The 13,432-nt window shown below is 33.7% G+C and overlaps 1 protein-coding gene across 2 annotated transcripts in view; it reads left to right on the top strand.

The window, feature by feature from the left end:
- The window catches only part of LOC106670401 (probable G-protein coupled receptor CG31760), a 60,066-nt gene extending 46,634 nt beyond the window's left edge, over window positions 1-13,432 (top strand). For both annotated transcript variants that reach the window (XM_014400701.2, XM_014400700.2), the window contains 12 exons: window positions 4,883-5,096; window positions 6,404-6,716; window positions 6,791-6,923; window positions 6,982-7,093; window positions 8,144-8,276; window positions 8,718-8,871; window positions 8,929-9,038; window positions 9,095-9,309; window positions 9,377-9,515; window positions 9,579-9,684; window positions 9,736-9,879; window positions 11,155-13,432. In XM_014400701.2, coding sequence (XP_014256187.1) covers window positions 4,883-5,096; window positions 6,404-6,716; window positions 6,791-6,923; window positions 6,982-7,093; window positions 8,144-8,276; window positions 8,718-8,871; window positions 8,929-9,038; window positions 9,095-9,309; window positions 9,377-9,515; window positions 9,579-9,684; window positions 9,736-9,879; window positions 11,155-11,346 — 1,965 coding nt within the window. In that variant the 3' untranslated portion in view covers window positions 11,347-13,432. The remainder of the gene's footprint in view (window positions 1-4,882; window positions 5,097-6,403; window positions 6,717-6,790; window positions 6,924-6,981; window positions 7,094-8,143; window positions 8,277-8,717; window positions 8,872-8,928; window positions 9,039-9,094; window positions 9,310-9,376; window positions 9,516-9,578; window positions 9,685-9,735; window positions 9,880-11,154) is intronic.

The raw sequence follows: 13,432 nt of genomic DNA, 5'->3' as shown, positions 1-13,432 counted from the left end.
GGTAACAATAACAATGAACCAGGTATTATGTACATAATTAAAACAAAAAGTATAGAAAATACCCAAGTAGTATTACTCCAATGTTACTAAAATATTGTCTTTTTAATTGATTCTTGTTTCATTATCACTTTCAGTATCATCACCATCTCTTCCTAGAGATCTCGCGGCCATTGTCTCTTCAGATGCGAGGTTTCTGATGTGCTGATTTACAGTAGTGGGGAGGTTTTTATGAAATTTACAGTAACGGGACCGGATATCATCTTGAACGAAAGGGATATGTAAGTCTGTATGTTTAGTTACGTTCGATACATAAAATGGAGCATCTGGTATCTTCGTAAGATTAAGGATTAGGCAGGAATACAGCGAATGTTGGAATGTTTGGCTGGAACCCACACTTCCAGTTCGTAAGTCCATACCGGCTTAACTATGGTGTTGTAACGCAGCGTTTTATTTTTGAGCGGTAAACAGAACGTTCGTCAAGAAGTCGTGCAAGAGCTCGGTATCGTGTCATAACCCCTGACGTTCAGTCGTGTGAGAGGATTCCACGTCAGGCGTTTGTCGATGTACCGCACCATGTCCGCAGTTGGAAGATTAACATTATTTAAGTAGAGGGAAGGGGGAGATCTTTTACGAAGAGTGGTAGAAGTAACGATGGTGGATTTGTCTGTGTTAAATTTTATTATTTTCTTTTTACGCCAATACTCTAATAGCGTGAGGGGTAGGAGGTTTCGAGTGAAAACGACGGGATCGGAATTACTATAGAGAATTCCTGTCTTCTGTAAACCCCACACTTCCAATCCGTAAGTCCATATTTAATGGTGTTGTAAAAAAGTAGCCTTTTATTTTTGAGAGGTAAATTAGAACGTTTGTCAAGAGCTCCATATCGTGTCATAACCTCCTGACGTTTCAGTCGTGTGTGAGGATTCCACGTCAGGCATTTGTCGATGTACAGTCCAAGGTACCGCGCCTTGTCCGCAGTTGGGAGGGGAATATTTTTTAAGAAAACGAGGGGGATCTTTTTACGGAGAGTGAAGGTAGTGTGGGTGGATTTGTCTGTGTTAAATGTTATGTTTTTCTTTTTACACCAAGTAACATGAGGTGTTGTTGGAGGTTTCGAGTGGAAATGACAAGGTCAGGGTTGCCAATGTGAATGTGGTGGTTTCGGGATGTGATGGCATGTCATTTGTGAATAGCTGGTGTAGTGTCGAGGCCAGAACGCTACCCTGAGGAACACCAGCATAAAAATAATAATAATATTTACACAGTAGTGCCGTATAACCGCCCGCTTCAGAATTTAATTTTTTTAAAAAGTGTTTCAACAAGACAAAACAAAAGTTATTTAAGGCTAAAAATCGTTTAAAAAAACGAGGTGGCGAGGTTTAAACTGAAGAGTTCTTCACTTTCCTATGCGTGTACGCGAAGTCCAAGTAATAATCCCCAATTTGTTGAATCAACTGATTACTGCTTAGCTCATACCGTTCAAAAAAATTCTTTGTGAGAGACTTAATGTAATGTACAACTTAATCCATGTCTATGTTAATGTAGAAGCCTAGAATGTGGGTGTAGCGGTCCGATGGGGTCCGTAAAAATTATTTTGCGTAACTTCCATCGTGATGCCAAACCCCATGTGGGACAAGCATTCAAGAGCATAGGTCTAAACACTAATTTATAGAGATGAATTTCGTTTACTGGGGACAGTTTAGAGTCTCTTAAGAATAAGGGAAACAATACACCAATTGCAGATTTGTCTTTATTCACTTTATCCCTTACATGGGCGGCGAAAGTTAGCTGTCAAGTATTACACAAGGTACTTACCAGACCAAGGTATTACCGACCCCCGAATAAAACATGATACAACACAGGCCTGCGCTTTGTAAAAAGGATAGCCTTCGTTTTTGTGAGATTTATGCTAACCCTTCATTTGTTACAGAACAATATATCACATGGCCTTTGTAAGTCTGCTGGATATTGTACCCACCCTCCAGCACAAAGTGTAGATGGCAATTCACCAGAAGACAAGGCCAGTCTGCAATCGTTAGGTCTTGGCATTGTATTGAAAAATATAAGAAAAAGAACAGGTCCTATTATAGATCCCTGTGGGACACCAGCAAATGCGTCATAACTTTGAGAAAGGGTTGAGTTAACAGAGATTCGAAATTTCATGTTATGTAAATATGAGTGAATGATTTTAAGGGGGTATGGGAGGAAACTGTAGTCTATCAGCCTGCTTATCTCACCAGCATGCCAAACCGTATCAAATGCCTTCTGATGTGCAACAAAACCAAGCCAGTGTGCTTTCCTTGGTTAAACGCCCCAGTTACGTCATCAACGACTTTAGCTAATTGGAGGTCCTGACCGGACTAGATAATCTGGTGGACATCCAAATGACGATTGTTCCTAGCTAATAATATTCTTTCTAATAATATTAGTTTACTTAGCGTGCTGAGCAGACTAATCGGGCTGTACCTGTTTGACTGAATAATTTGGCTGGCTTAAAAATAAGAAACACTTTAGAGTTTTTGTCAGAGAATGAGGAAGTAACCTAGTGTTGAGACATTTGTTGAACAGACTAGTTAGAAATACTACGGCTTTTCGTGATAATTTTTTTTAAAAAAATATTTTAGATATTGTCTAGTCCTGTTGATTTTTTTTTAATTGATAATTTCTGTAATTTCTGTCAGAGTAGTGAGGTAAAAGTCCAAACTGTGAAAATGGTAAGGAAAGTCTTACCTGTCGTTCTATTTTCTTTTGGTGTCAGGAGAAATCCACAGAATTATTTTGTCTGTGAACATGTTTCATGAAGTTTGCCATGAGATCATATCTGTCTTTATCAGAACAGATATGGGCATTATTGTATATTATCGGAGAATGAGTTGTATTATCAATGTTACTGCGTGATGTTTTAAAATTGTTTGCAATTTTCTAAATGAAGTATTTAGGATCTATATTAGAGTAGCAGAGTACAACTTTGTTGCCAAGCATAGACTTCTTTTTTAACTATGTACAAGCACAATCTATTATTATTCAATTTTAATAGCACACTCACAGCACAAACACTTCACCACTACAAATAAAGATCCTAGGAAAGGTTTCGTGAAAGTAGCACGAAATAAGTCAGTTAGAAATCATCTGAAATGGTCAATGAATCAACAATACAGAACACAGATGCGAACTATATGCCATTCAATGGCCAACTGAGAATAATAAATTAACGCGGTAGGGGGTCCGAGGGGTTCCAAGCTTGGTACGCAAAGATAGGCTCCACGCTTGTCTCTTCAGTCGTCACGGTTTAGTCTACCCTCGACGCCGCACTTTTAATGCTATGTTGATTTCTCGAATTATTATAACTCGATCCCGGAATTATATACAATAAAAATTCTCAAATATGTCACATATTTGCTCTAATAAAACCTCAAATATGCAGTATTACATGCCCTAAATACCCATAAATATGCCATATAATTCGTACTAAAAAATAACAGAAGCAGCATAAATTTCAGAGAAATTTTCTTTGTCTATGTGCTGTACATACTCAGTTTGAAAGGAAATAGTACAGAAAAATCTGTCACAAAAAAAATCATTAGTTTATAATAAACAAAATAAATAATTAACCGTAATTAAGTTCTAATTATATATTAGAAGAATCGAAGAATATACATTTCAAAGATAGTTTCTGTAAGTTATTGTACAAAAAATATTTGTACCTCGAAAAAGATTTTTAACATTGACAAAGGTGATAAGAACTTAAAATATATAACTGGTTCGTCGATTATCTGTATAACAACTTTACTGTTTACATTTAAGATATCAACAATTTTCCCCAATTTGATCAAGCCTGCATTTTTGTCAAGGATGTTTTTAATTTCTCTTGTAATAAAATACCTGCATCACTGGGGATAATTTTTAATTTCTGTTTTGCATTGAAATTCAAAATCCAGCATGCTATTTTACAAGAAGTTAAGTTCTAAGTAAGAAGTAAGTTAAGTTTACAGGAAGTTAACTTTTAGCTTTTTTTTACTAATAAGAAAGAGGGCTGTGACTGATTAATTTGGTGTTTAAAATTTTTCACAACTTGACTACTTCAGAAAAAGTAATTTTTAAGGAAAGGTAAAAAACTTCACCTAAAAATTTTGGAAGTAGGAGCCTTAAAAAAAGATTTACATTACTTCAAGAGAATTGCGCCAGATTGTTTACGTCTTTGTTCCTGGCAAGTTAACTAACTATAATAATTCTGAATCAAATTTGAGGCCCTCTTTTTCTGATGTTCTTAGTTATCTAATTTTTTTTCAATATTAAAAAATGTTTTAAATTTGCAATATCCTTTTAATATATAAATTTATGCAATATTGTTTAAATATGCGGAAGAAAATTTGAACCATTGTACCATAGTGGAACGATTTGGATAAATATCTGATCACCAGGGTCGTAAATCACAAAAAGAAAATGCAATTGCATACAAATCTGAGCTAAGTCATAATTTGTTGTAGAAAGTCTACATTTACAGTGTCAGGAAGAGAAAATTTCAAGAAATATAGCCATTTTGAATATCATGACCAACATGTTAACAAAACGGAGGGGGGGAATAAAAGAACTAACATAAACTGTTTTCAGAACCACCATCATCGGACTTGAATTAATATATAAATCGTTTAGTTTTAATAAGTAATTAATGAAAGTTGATGGTCCCTTACAAAACGCAAGTTAATGACTAAAAAAACCCAAATCCTGGGTAAAATCCAACCATACATGAAAATAACTGGTTTGTACAAATGGTAAATCTGATACAACTGGCAAACAACCATAGGTCAAACTTGTTAGTTCACCCTCCCAAAAATGATGGATGGTTTAATGGCTGGTTGTTTTTTTTTGGTTTTTTTTCCAGGATAATATCGAGGACGCTCTGAAGATCATTGAAGAAGTGGCAACCAATAACCTAGGCAATCTTTGCGTGACCGAAGGGTACAGAATACTGCCGGCACCAGTATTGACGGAAAGATACGAAGGGGCGAGGCAAAAGGCAGAACTCGCTGCTGCCCTTTTTGCAGAAATAGGCCTTGTACAAAGGCAACACGGACAACAGCATCCTCAATTGCATAGTGAGTTTTATCTATGAAGCTCAACAATTGTAACAACTTTTTTGTCTTATTTGTTTTGTTTTCCATAACATTTTTGTTACTTTATCAACTCTCGTTTAAAAAGAGATAAGATACAATCAACGGTGTTGATGATATTTGAATTACTCATAAAAACATTAGTTTATACATTTTTAATTATGTTGTACTTTTAAATAAATGGCAATCCGATTGTTTTCCATGTTGGGAATCAAAATAAATCAGCACCAAGATATGGCAATCTTTGATTCACTTTTTGAACAATGCAATACAGCCAAATGTGAACAATTCTTGACCAGATTGGCCAGCATATCCCCGTGGATCACAAAAGCTGCCTATGCTGCAGAAGTTAAAAGTGAATTATCACAATAATACGAAGAATGTGGAATTATTCTTTGAAATGGAAAAATATAAAAAGGATAAAATATTCTTTTAAGCAGAAGAAAAAACTTCAACCAACACCCGTTTTGAATTATGCATAAGCACTATATAAGCTATATAGCTCACAATGTAACACCAGTCTTGAAAATGCTCTTGTACTTCTTTTAACCATTGAAGAAAATCAAATATTAATAATTAATCTAGGTTTCTGTTTTTGTTTGATGTTTCTTTATGAGGTTTGGGTGAATTTTCTATTAAGCTTTTCCAACATTGTAAATTGGCAGCGAACTCCCATATCATTTTTAACATGTTATGTGGGGTTAGATTATGTTTGTATATAGGAAAAATCGATCAATATTGCATCAGTAAAATGTTTTTTAAGAGGGCATATAAAATAAGTTATTAGTCCCTAGAACTAACTCCAGAGAAACACGTAACAATAATAACCGAGATCATAGATAGAGAGAAAGCCGTAAAAATGATTATTAAAGAAAGTGGAAGTGTCAGGGGGCTAGATTGGCCGAGAAATTCTTGTGTATCGAAAGGACTGTCGATCATGTTAGTCCCTTCAAAAATTTCTCCTTAAGAGTTCCATAATAAAATCCAAAATCATATCACAGTGACCCTTAGTGTTCATCATTGATTTGAGATGGTTATGTTTTTGTTTTTTTAAAGAGAAATTTTTATCAGTACAATGGTTAATTTTGGAAATTCTTGTGTATCAAGAGGACTGTCGATCATGTTAGGCCCTTTAAAAACACTTATTTCTCTCCTTAAGAGTTCCATAATAAAATCCAAAATCTTATCATAGTGACTCTTAGTGTTCATCATTGATTTGAGATGTGTTATGTTTTTGTTTTTTTAAAGAGAAATTTTTATCAGTACAGTCAATGGTTAATTTTGTGAATTAGGTCTGGTTGACGGGGTAGCACACAGCCTTTTGGTCTCAGAAAAGTCCCTCCTGGCATCAAGGGTCGTCACACTAAACGCCTCCACTGATTTGGTGACCAGCTCGGCCGTGTGGAGGCGAGAGTCCGGCGGAATGGAGTGGCGGCAGCCTGCAGAAGTGGTTGTAGGTGTTGAGCTTCCCATGGAACTGCCTTGGATTCAGCCTTCCAATAGCGAAGCCGAATCCAACGGATATTGGACCACTCCTCACTACTCGTGCAAACCGAGGTCATGGATCATCAGTTACACAGTGCCCTTCCCGACCAATAAACATGGGTATTTATATCTCAAGTAGTCAATTTAAACATAAGATAAAATTATGACAAATGTATTTGTTCTGTTTTACTCAGGTCCAAAGGGTATTTAAGCATAGATGTAGACATATCTCATTTAGATGTCAATCAGTGTGATTCCAGTGAGGATGATGACAGCAACCAAATAGTTGCATTTAAAGGATCCCACAAGTGTCACAGCTCAACCAAAGTAAGCTTCTAAATCAATTTTTTATTCACAGTTTTAATGATAATTTATTGCATTTCAGTGCATATACCACAATGAAGAGCATAAGTGGTCTAAAGGAAACTATGTTTGCCACTGTCGTAAGGGTTATTATATGACAAATGAAGTCCCTTTCTTAGGAAACTTAGTTGAAGGTAATTTCTTTATGATTAAAATCAAGCGATTTACCCACATTGCACTTATGCACAAAAATCATTTGCATAATAATAGGGACACTGCTGGAATGCTATTTTATCTATCTTACTTTATGGTTTAAAGGTTATTCTTCTTTTATCTTAATTTATTCATGTAGTAAAGGGAGGAGGAAAATTTTTTTGCATACTCACTCAAATAAAAACAATACCATTTGGGACACACATTTTAAATATAATTTTGAATGTTTAATTAAATAATTTAATTAAGTTTGTCTCCTACCATACTTGTTTTCTGATTTTCACTGGTCTTGTCTGGCTGAAGTGTTTTGACATTTCACCATCTCTTTAGATCATCATCTAAAAAAAGTTGCTTAGCCATCATAGTGGTTAGCCAAAATGCATCTGACAGACAAAACAAGTGAAAATATGCAAACCAGAATGATCAGAGACAATTTTGGTGCAGGATTAACATTGCACAAACCTTACCAGAATGTTCCACAAAAATGTTAATGTTAAAGATTTGTCTTATAACTAAAACCTTTATCGAAAATAAAATCATTTCAATACAATAGATTTTACTAAGATTTAATGAAACATGTACCATAAATGAAATAAACACTATATATTTTAAACACCTAACTGAAGAAAAATTTAGTATGTATTTCACTATCTTAGAGCATCTCCACCTGTTTCATAAAAAATAATATATATATACACAATTCTCATAAATGGATTATAACAATTAAGCAATGTTTTAGCACTAAAACCATTTAGTGAGATACCTTGCATTATATTATCAATCCTTACCTACTTAGAATCCTCTAATTATTAAAATAGATAAAATTAATTAAATTTTAATAATTAAATTAATTATTAAAATAGATAAATTTTAAAACATTAAAATATTGTAGTGGAAAATAATTTAACATACTAACAAAGATAAATAAATAATATAACTATACATTGGCACTAAGCGGTGAAAATTACTTGAAATGCTAGATTAGAATGATAAAAAATCGCGACTGTTGCTTGATGGGTGGTGGTTTGCAGCTGCTTGGCTGGAGAGAAAGGCCAACCAAAGTACAACATATGATGAAATCTTCAAATGCAAGCGTTGCTCTGAAGGATGTGCCACATGCCGTGGCCCAGCTCCATGCCTCGCACAGTACAAATGGCCCTTCAGGTCTACTATTCAAGTCTCTTATGCTACTGATAATATATAAATCTCAAATATATCTGCATGCCCCTGTACAACATTTGCTGCATGTTGACGTAGAGAAGTTTTTTGTGGCACTTAGACGTTCACTATTTGCTCGAACTCTTTCCATTATGCAAGTTTGTTTTATTATATTTACAAACGGTAAATCTGACAAAATAAAGCATATGAATTTTCAACAGTAAGAGTAAAATTAAAAGCATGCTTCATGGTAAATTTTAACTTTTTAAACATAAAATATTAACCTGTTTAATTATGACCTGAAAATGGGCTATTTGTTATAAACATAAAAAAATAAGTATACAATCATTGTTTGTATATAAACCTGAGAGGACGTCAGAGGCTTTATTGTGTTTGCATGAGTACATTAAATGTGCGATTAAAATGTACTAATGCCATCACTTTTAGGATTGCGTTGATGTCAATATCAGCAACATGTGTATTATTTACTTTATGCCTCATCGTATACGTTTACCACCATAGGAGGTTAAAAATTTTTAAAGTCGCCAGTCCAATTTTTCTTTGCATTACTCTAATCGGTTGTGTTATTATGTACCTCGAGGTAAGAATTTATTTTATCTGAGAGCAACATCCAGTTATTTAAATACATATTATTTAGATGGCAGCAATATTTCCTGTTTTGGATATGTATTCATGTATCGCTACAAAATGGAGCAGACACCTTGGATTTTGCATAACATACACCGCCCTTCTGATGAAAACATGGAGGTAAAATAAAAGCTCTAACTCAGATGGGTTTACATTTCTGAATGTTTTTCTTGCAGAGTATCTCTTACATATCGAGTTAAGTCAGCTCACAAGGTCAAACTAACCGACAAGCAACTTCTACAATGGATGTTTCCAATACTCCTGGTGATGTTAATTTACCTTGGAACTTGGACACTAAGTGCGGCACCGATAGGCGAGGACATAAAAGACAACACTGGTCTCAGCTTCAAACAGTGCACTTACAACTGGTGGGATCACAGTATCGCCATAGGTCTGAATCAGTTTTCTTGTTCCATTATTTATAAGGGAAAAATGGATGAAAAATTTAAATATTTTAGGTGAAGTGCTGTTCCTCGGCTGGGGGATTAGGGTCTGCTACAGTGTCCGTAATGCTGAATCTCTATTTAATGAAGCTAGACTCATCAGTTATGCAATTTACAACATCGCTATTGTAAACTGTGCCATGGTAGCTTTCCAGTAAGTTAATAAGTTAACTTTCACAAATTTAAGGATGGAAAACTAACAAATAGCACCGTTTAGTTTATTCCTCTTCCCGAGAGCAGGACCTGATATAAAGTATCTTCTTGGCTTTATAAGAACACAACTCAGCACAACAGTGACTATCGCCCTTGTATTTGGACCAAAGGTATTATAGCATACAAGTTAAAAATCCATAAATGTAACTGTATTTTTCTAGGTTGTGAGGGTTTTGAAAGGTCAAGGAGATCAGTGGGATAAGCGAGCTAGAGCAAGAGCAGTTACAGCTTCTTTTTCTTTAAATGGAATAGGTTTAGTGACTGAAGAAACAACTGATCTATACCAAGAAAATGAAGAACTAAAAGTATGTATTGTTAAATAAATGAAATTATAATGATGGTCAATGATGTTGGTTTATTAAATTGACTCCAGCACTTTGATCTTTTATTTTATTTTGTCATTTCAGGCTATTTCATAACCTCGCCTTATTTATTTATATAGGCACAAATCTGCACATGTATGTAGAGTTGAGCCTATCACTTCTTGCAGACTACTAGCAATTCCAGCTTTTTGTTTTACAATACCAACAAGTGTCTAGAGTCTCCCACCCCCAATGTTGGCAGTCCAGGGTCAGACCTAGATTTTATCCATCCATCCACCAAGGGGGCTCCAGTGGCTATCAACAGTTAGATCATTTGAGCTCCCAACATAATCAGTCTCCATTCACATTGTTACTTACTATTAAATGCACTCTTCCCTATTTACATACCATTCTCTCAGTTAAGGTAAAGGAGTACTTAATTCTCTCCCCTTTACATCTATTGCATAACTAATTGAGGGTGGATGTGGTTCTCAATTTCCAGCCCCCTCTCACTTATTCATGCTAATAAATACATTCACTCTATACAAACTAGGGACATAAAACTAGCATTGCTGAATGTATTAAAACAACCGTGTTATTGCTTGTTCTCATATTGGGTGGCATTACTACACACTCTCTATATGGAGCTAAGGAATTACACCCTTCTATTAGGTGGGACATATCAAGCAACCTTTCCCAACATACTAAACACATACGTGGGCTTTGGCACAAAGTAAGTGTTCGTGTGTCAACCTGACCTTAATCAAGTGAAGATTACCCTTCTACTACAAGTCAGGTCCTCCGAGGATCACTTATTGACAATGTTCTTGATATACGAGACCTTCCCTGCCAATCGAGCCCACCGATGCTGCCACTTTCTTTTGATCATGTTTATAATGCATTATTAGCATCCGGGGGCTTGATAGCGATGGCTAAGTTTGAGAGGATGAGACGTCCCAATGTTAGCCCCTTTGTCTGCCTTTTCTTTACCCTTGGTGAGCAATATGATGAAATGTATTCAAAATAAGATTTTTTTTTAAGTGCTGCAATATCTTCAACAATAAACCAACACTACATTTTATGAGATTTCTGTTTGAGATCTGTAGGTTGATGAACTTGTAGTTCATCTCGAGTTTTAGAACATAGAAAGAAGTCAAAAAGAATATTTCACAATCAAAACTTAAATAAATAATATAAACACTATATGACAAATAAATATTTAATATAACATTCATTGTTGAGTGTTAAGAAGTGTGAATGCTTTGTTTAAATTTTTAGGAAGAAATTCAAAAATTAGCAGGCCAAATAGAGTTCATGAGAATCGTGTCGATGGAAATGAACAACAGGCATGTAAAGCCAAAGCCTGGAGGATATTTCTCAGTTGGAACAACTGTCCTGCTGCAGAGTCCGCGAACTCCAAGGGAACCTCAGTCCAAAGTCGACTCTGCCAGTCAACAGGATCACGTCTGACCAAAACAGGTCTGGCTATAGATCTTGTGTTGTTATAATTATTTAGTTTTTGTATGACATGCATGAATGCCAAGATCAGAGGCAAAACAATCTCTCATTTCATCTGGTTTGAAAAGGGGGTTACATTTCTGCATTACAACATTTCAAAATAATTTTAAAAAGACAATAAAAAAACCCAAAGTTTTTATTAACTTAAAAATTCTGCCTCGAAACAAGTGCATTTCAGATACAACACAAGTTAAGTTACTTAGCTGTACTTATATTTTTAAATACTTCCTAATCATTCTATCCAAAATAAAACAATTTATATTATTAATAAATACTTAAATTTGAAAGTTATCTATATTCACATCAGAATGTCAAAAGTCATGTTTCATCATTTTAGAGGTGTCACTGTCACCAGTCTATAGCTGATATTTTTAAGTTTTGTAAAATAAACTTTTAGATTTAAAAAAATATTTTTAAAATGTAAATCTCTAAAAATAAAAATAGACAATGACTGTGATTTATTTGACAAGACAATAATATTTTTGAAAAAAAGAAAAACAGCATTGAGATTTGTCCATAAAATATTTTTGTAACATCTTGAAATGCATTTCTAGGTTATACAATGCATTGTAGGTTATGCAAAAAAAATGCATTAGTAGTATTCCAACATGTATCACTAATTAAAATTAGAACAGCTTCTTGCACTTTGATCTTTGTAAATTTTAAAATATGAAATATATAAAATTAGCAAAGTATATAATAAATTAAATTACCAAAATTAAATTAATGTCTGATGTATTTATGTAAACACTCAAAACCTAGGAATGTAAAGCTAATCATTTTCAAAAAAATAAATAATTAAAATTTACTCTATGATATTTTACAATATTGCTCATATAGTTTATTATCATATTAAGATTGATTTGACACCTCTAATGACTAGACATCCTGATGCAATATTAAAATGTAAAAGAAGTAGAAATGTTGTTAACCAAAGTGAACAAGTAAGTTTTCTTTTTTTTTTAAATAAATGTTGTAATATTAATTATCACTAAATGCGCCAAAGTAACATATTTTTGTTTGTTGAAGGATCTCCTCACAAAAGTATTTGGTGCAACACCGTTCAATTTAAAAAAAAAGTTTTTTTGGATAATAAATCATACAGTTGTTCGCTGTCGATTTCCAGAGAACAATGTGTTATATTGCCCATGCCCTTTTAATAAATCATATTAAATTGGATGTAGTTTGGTCGTCACTCTCCCTTCTACTCTATTCTGAAAATGTAAATGTAAATGTCAATTCGCTAATACTGGATTCAATGATTTATGTGGACAAAACATAATTGTTTAAATTTTTTTTCTTTAGATTTTACTGGCCCAATCTGAAATTACAAAATTAGCTATCAACTGGTTTAACATAGAATTAAAGTTCTTTTACATATCAAAAGGTTAATTTTTGAATAAAACCAAAGGAAAAGTCAAAATAAAATGGATTGTTAAGTCTACTGTGGCATTGCCTCCCATAGCTCTCCCAAAAATGTGAGTTTCAAAGAGAAATTGCATGGCAACAAAATATGTAAGAATTTAATACAATGTATTTGTTCTTTACAAAAATTACTTATAGGGATTAGTGTAAATAAAACGTTGTTGTTAAATGTTAAAAGAAAATGAATTTTTTTGCATTTAGTAATTTATATTATAAAATGGAAATGGTCAACATGTAAATGGTTGTGAACATTTTTTGGACATTTATGGTTGTGTATGTAAAATAAATTTTAAATGTTATTGTACATAAAAACAAGTGTATAAATGTTATGTATTTTTGTATATTTGATTTTGTTATTACATTCCAACTGGAGGCTTTTTCAGTCTTTCAACATTTGTATTTATTTTTACAGAAAATTTTCATATTGGATAAAAAGACCTTCCTATCCTTTCAAAAAAAATGCATTAGTAGTATTCCAACATGTATCACTAATTAAAATTAGAACAGCTTCTTGCACTTATAAAACTCACAGTTATATGAATGGTAGGTAAAAATAAATTGTCCAGCTTATTGTTAATAAACAAACTTTTATGCATTTATGAAACAGTTGTTA

Source organism: Cimex lectularius, unplaced genomic scaffold (genome assembly GCF_000648675.2).
Source record: "Cimex lectularius strain Harlan isolate CLEC.00 unplaced genomic scaffold, Clec_2.1 scaffold69, whole genome shotgun sequence".
Classification (NCBI taxonomy): domain Eukaryota; kingdom Metazoa; phylum Arthropoda; class Insecta; order Hemiptera; family Cimicidae; genus Cimex; species Cimex lectularius.
This window is presented reverse-complemented; position numbering and strand designations above follow the sequence as displayed.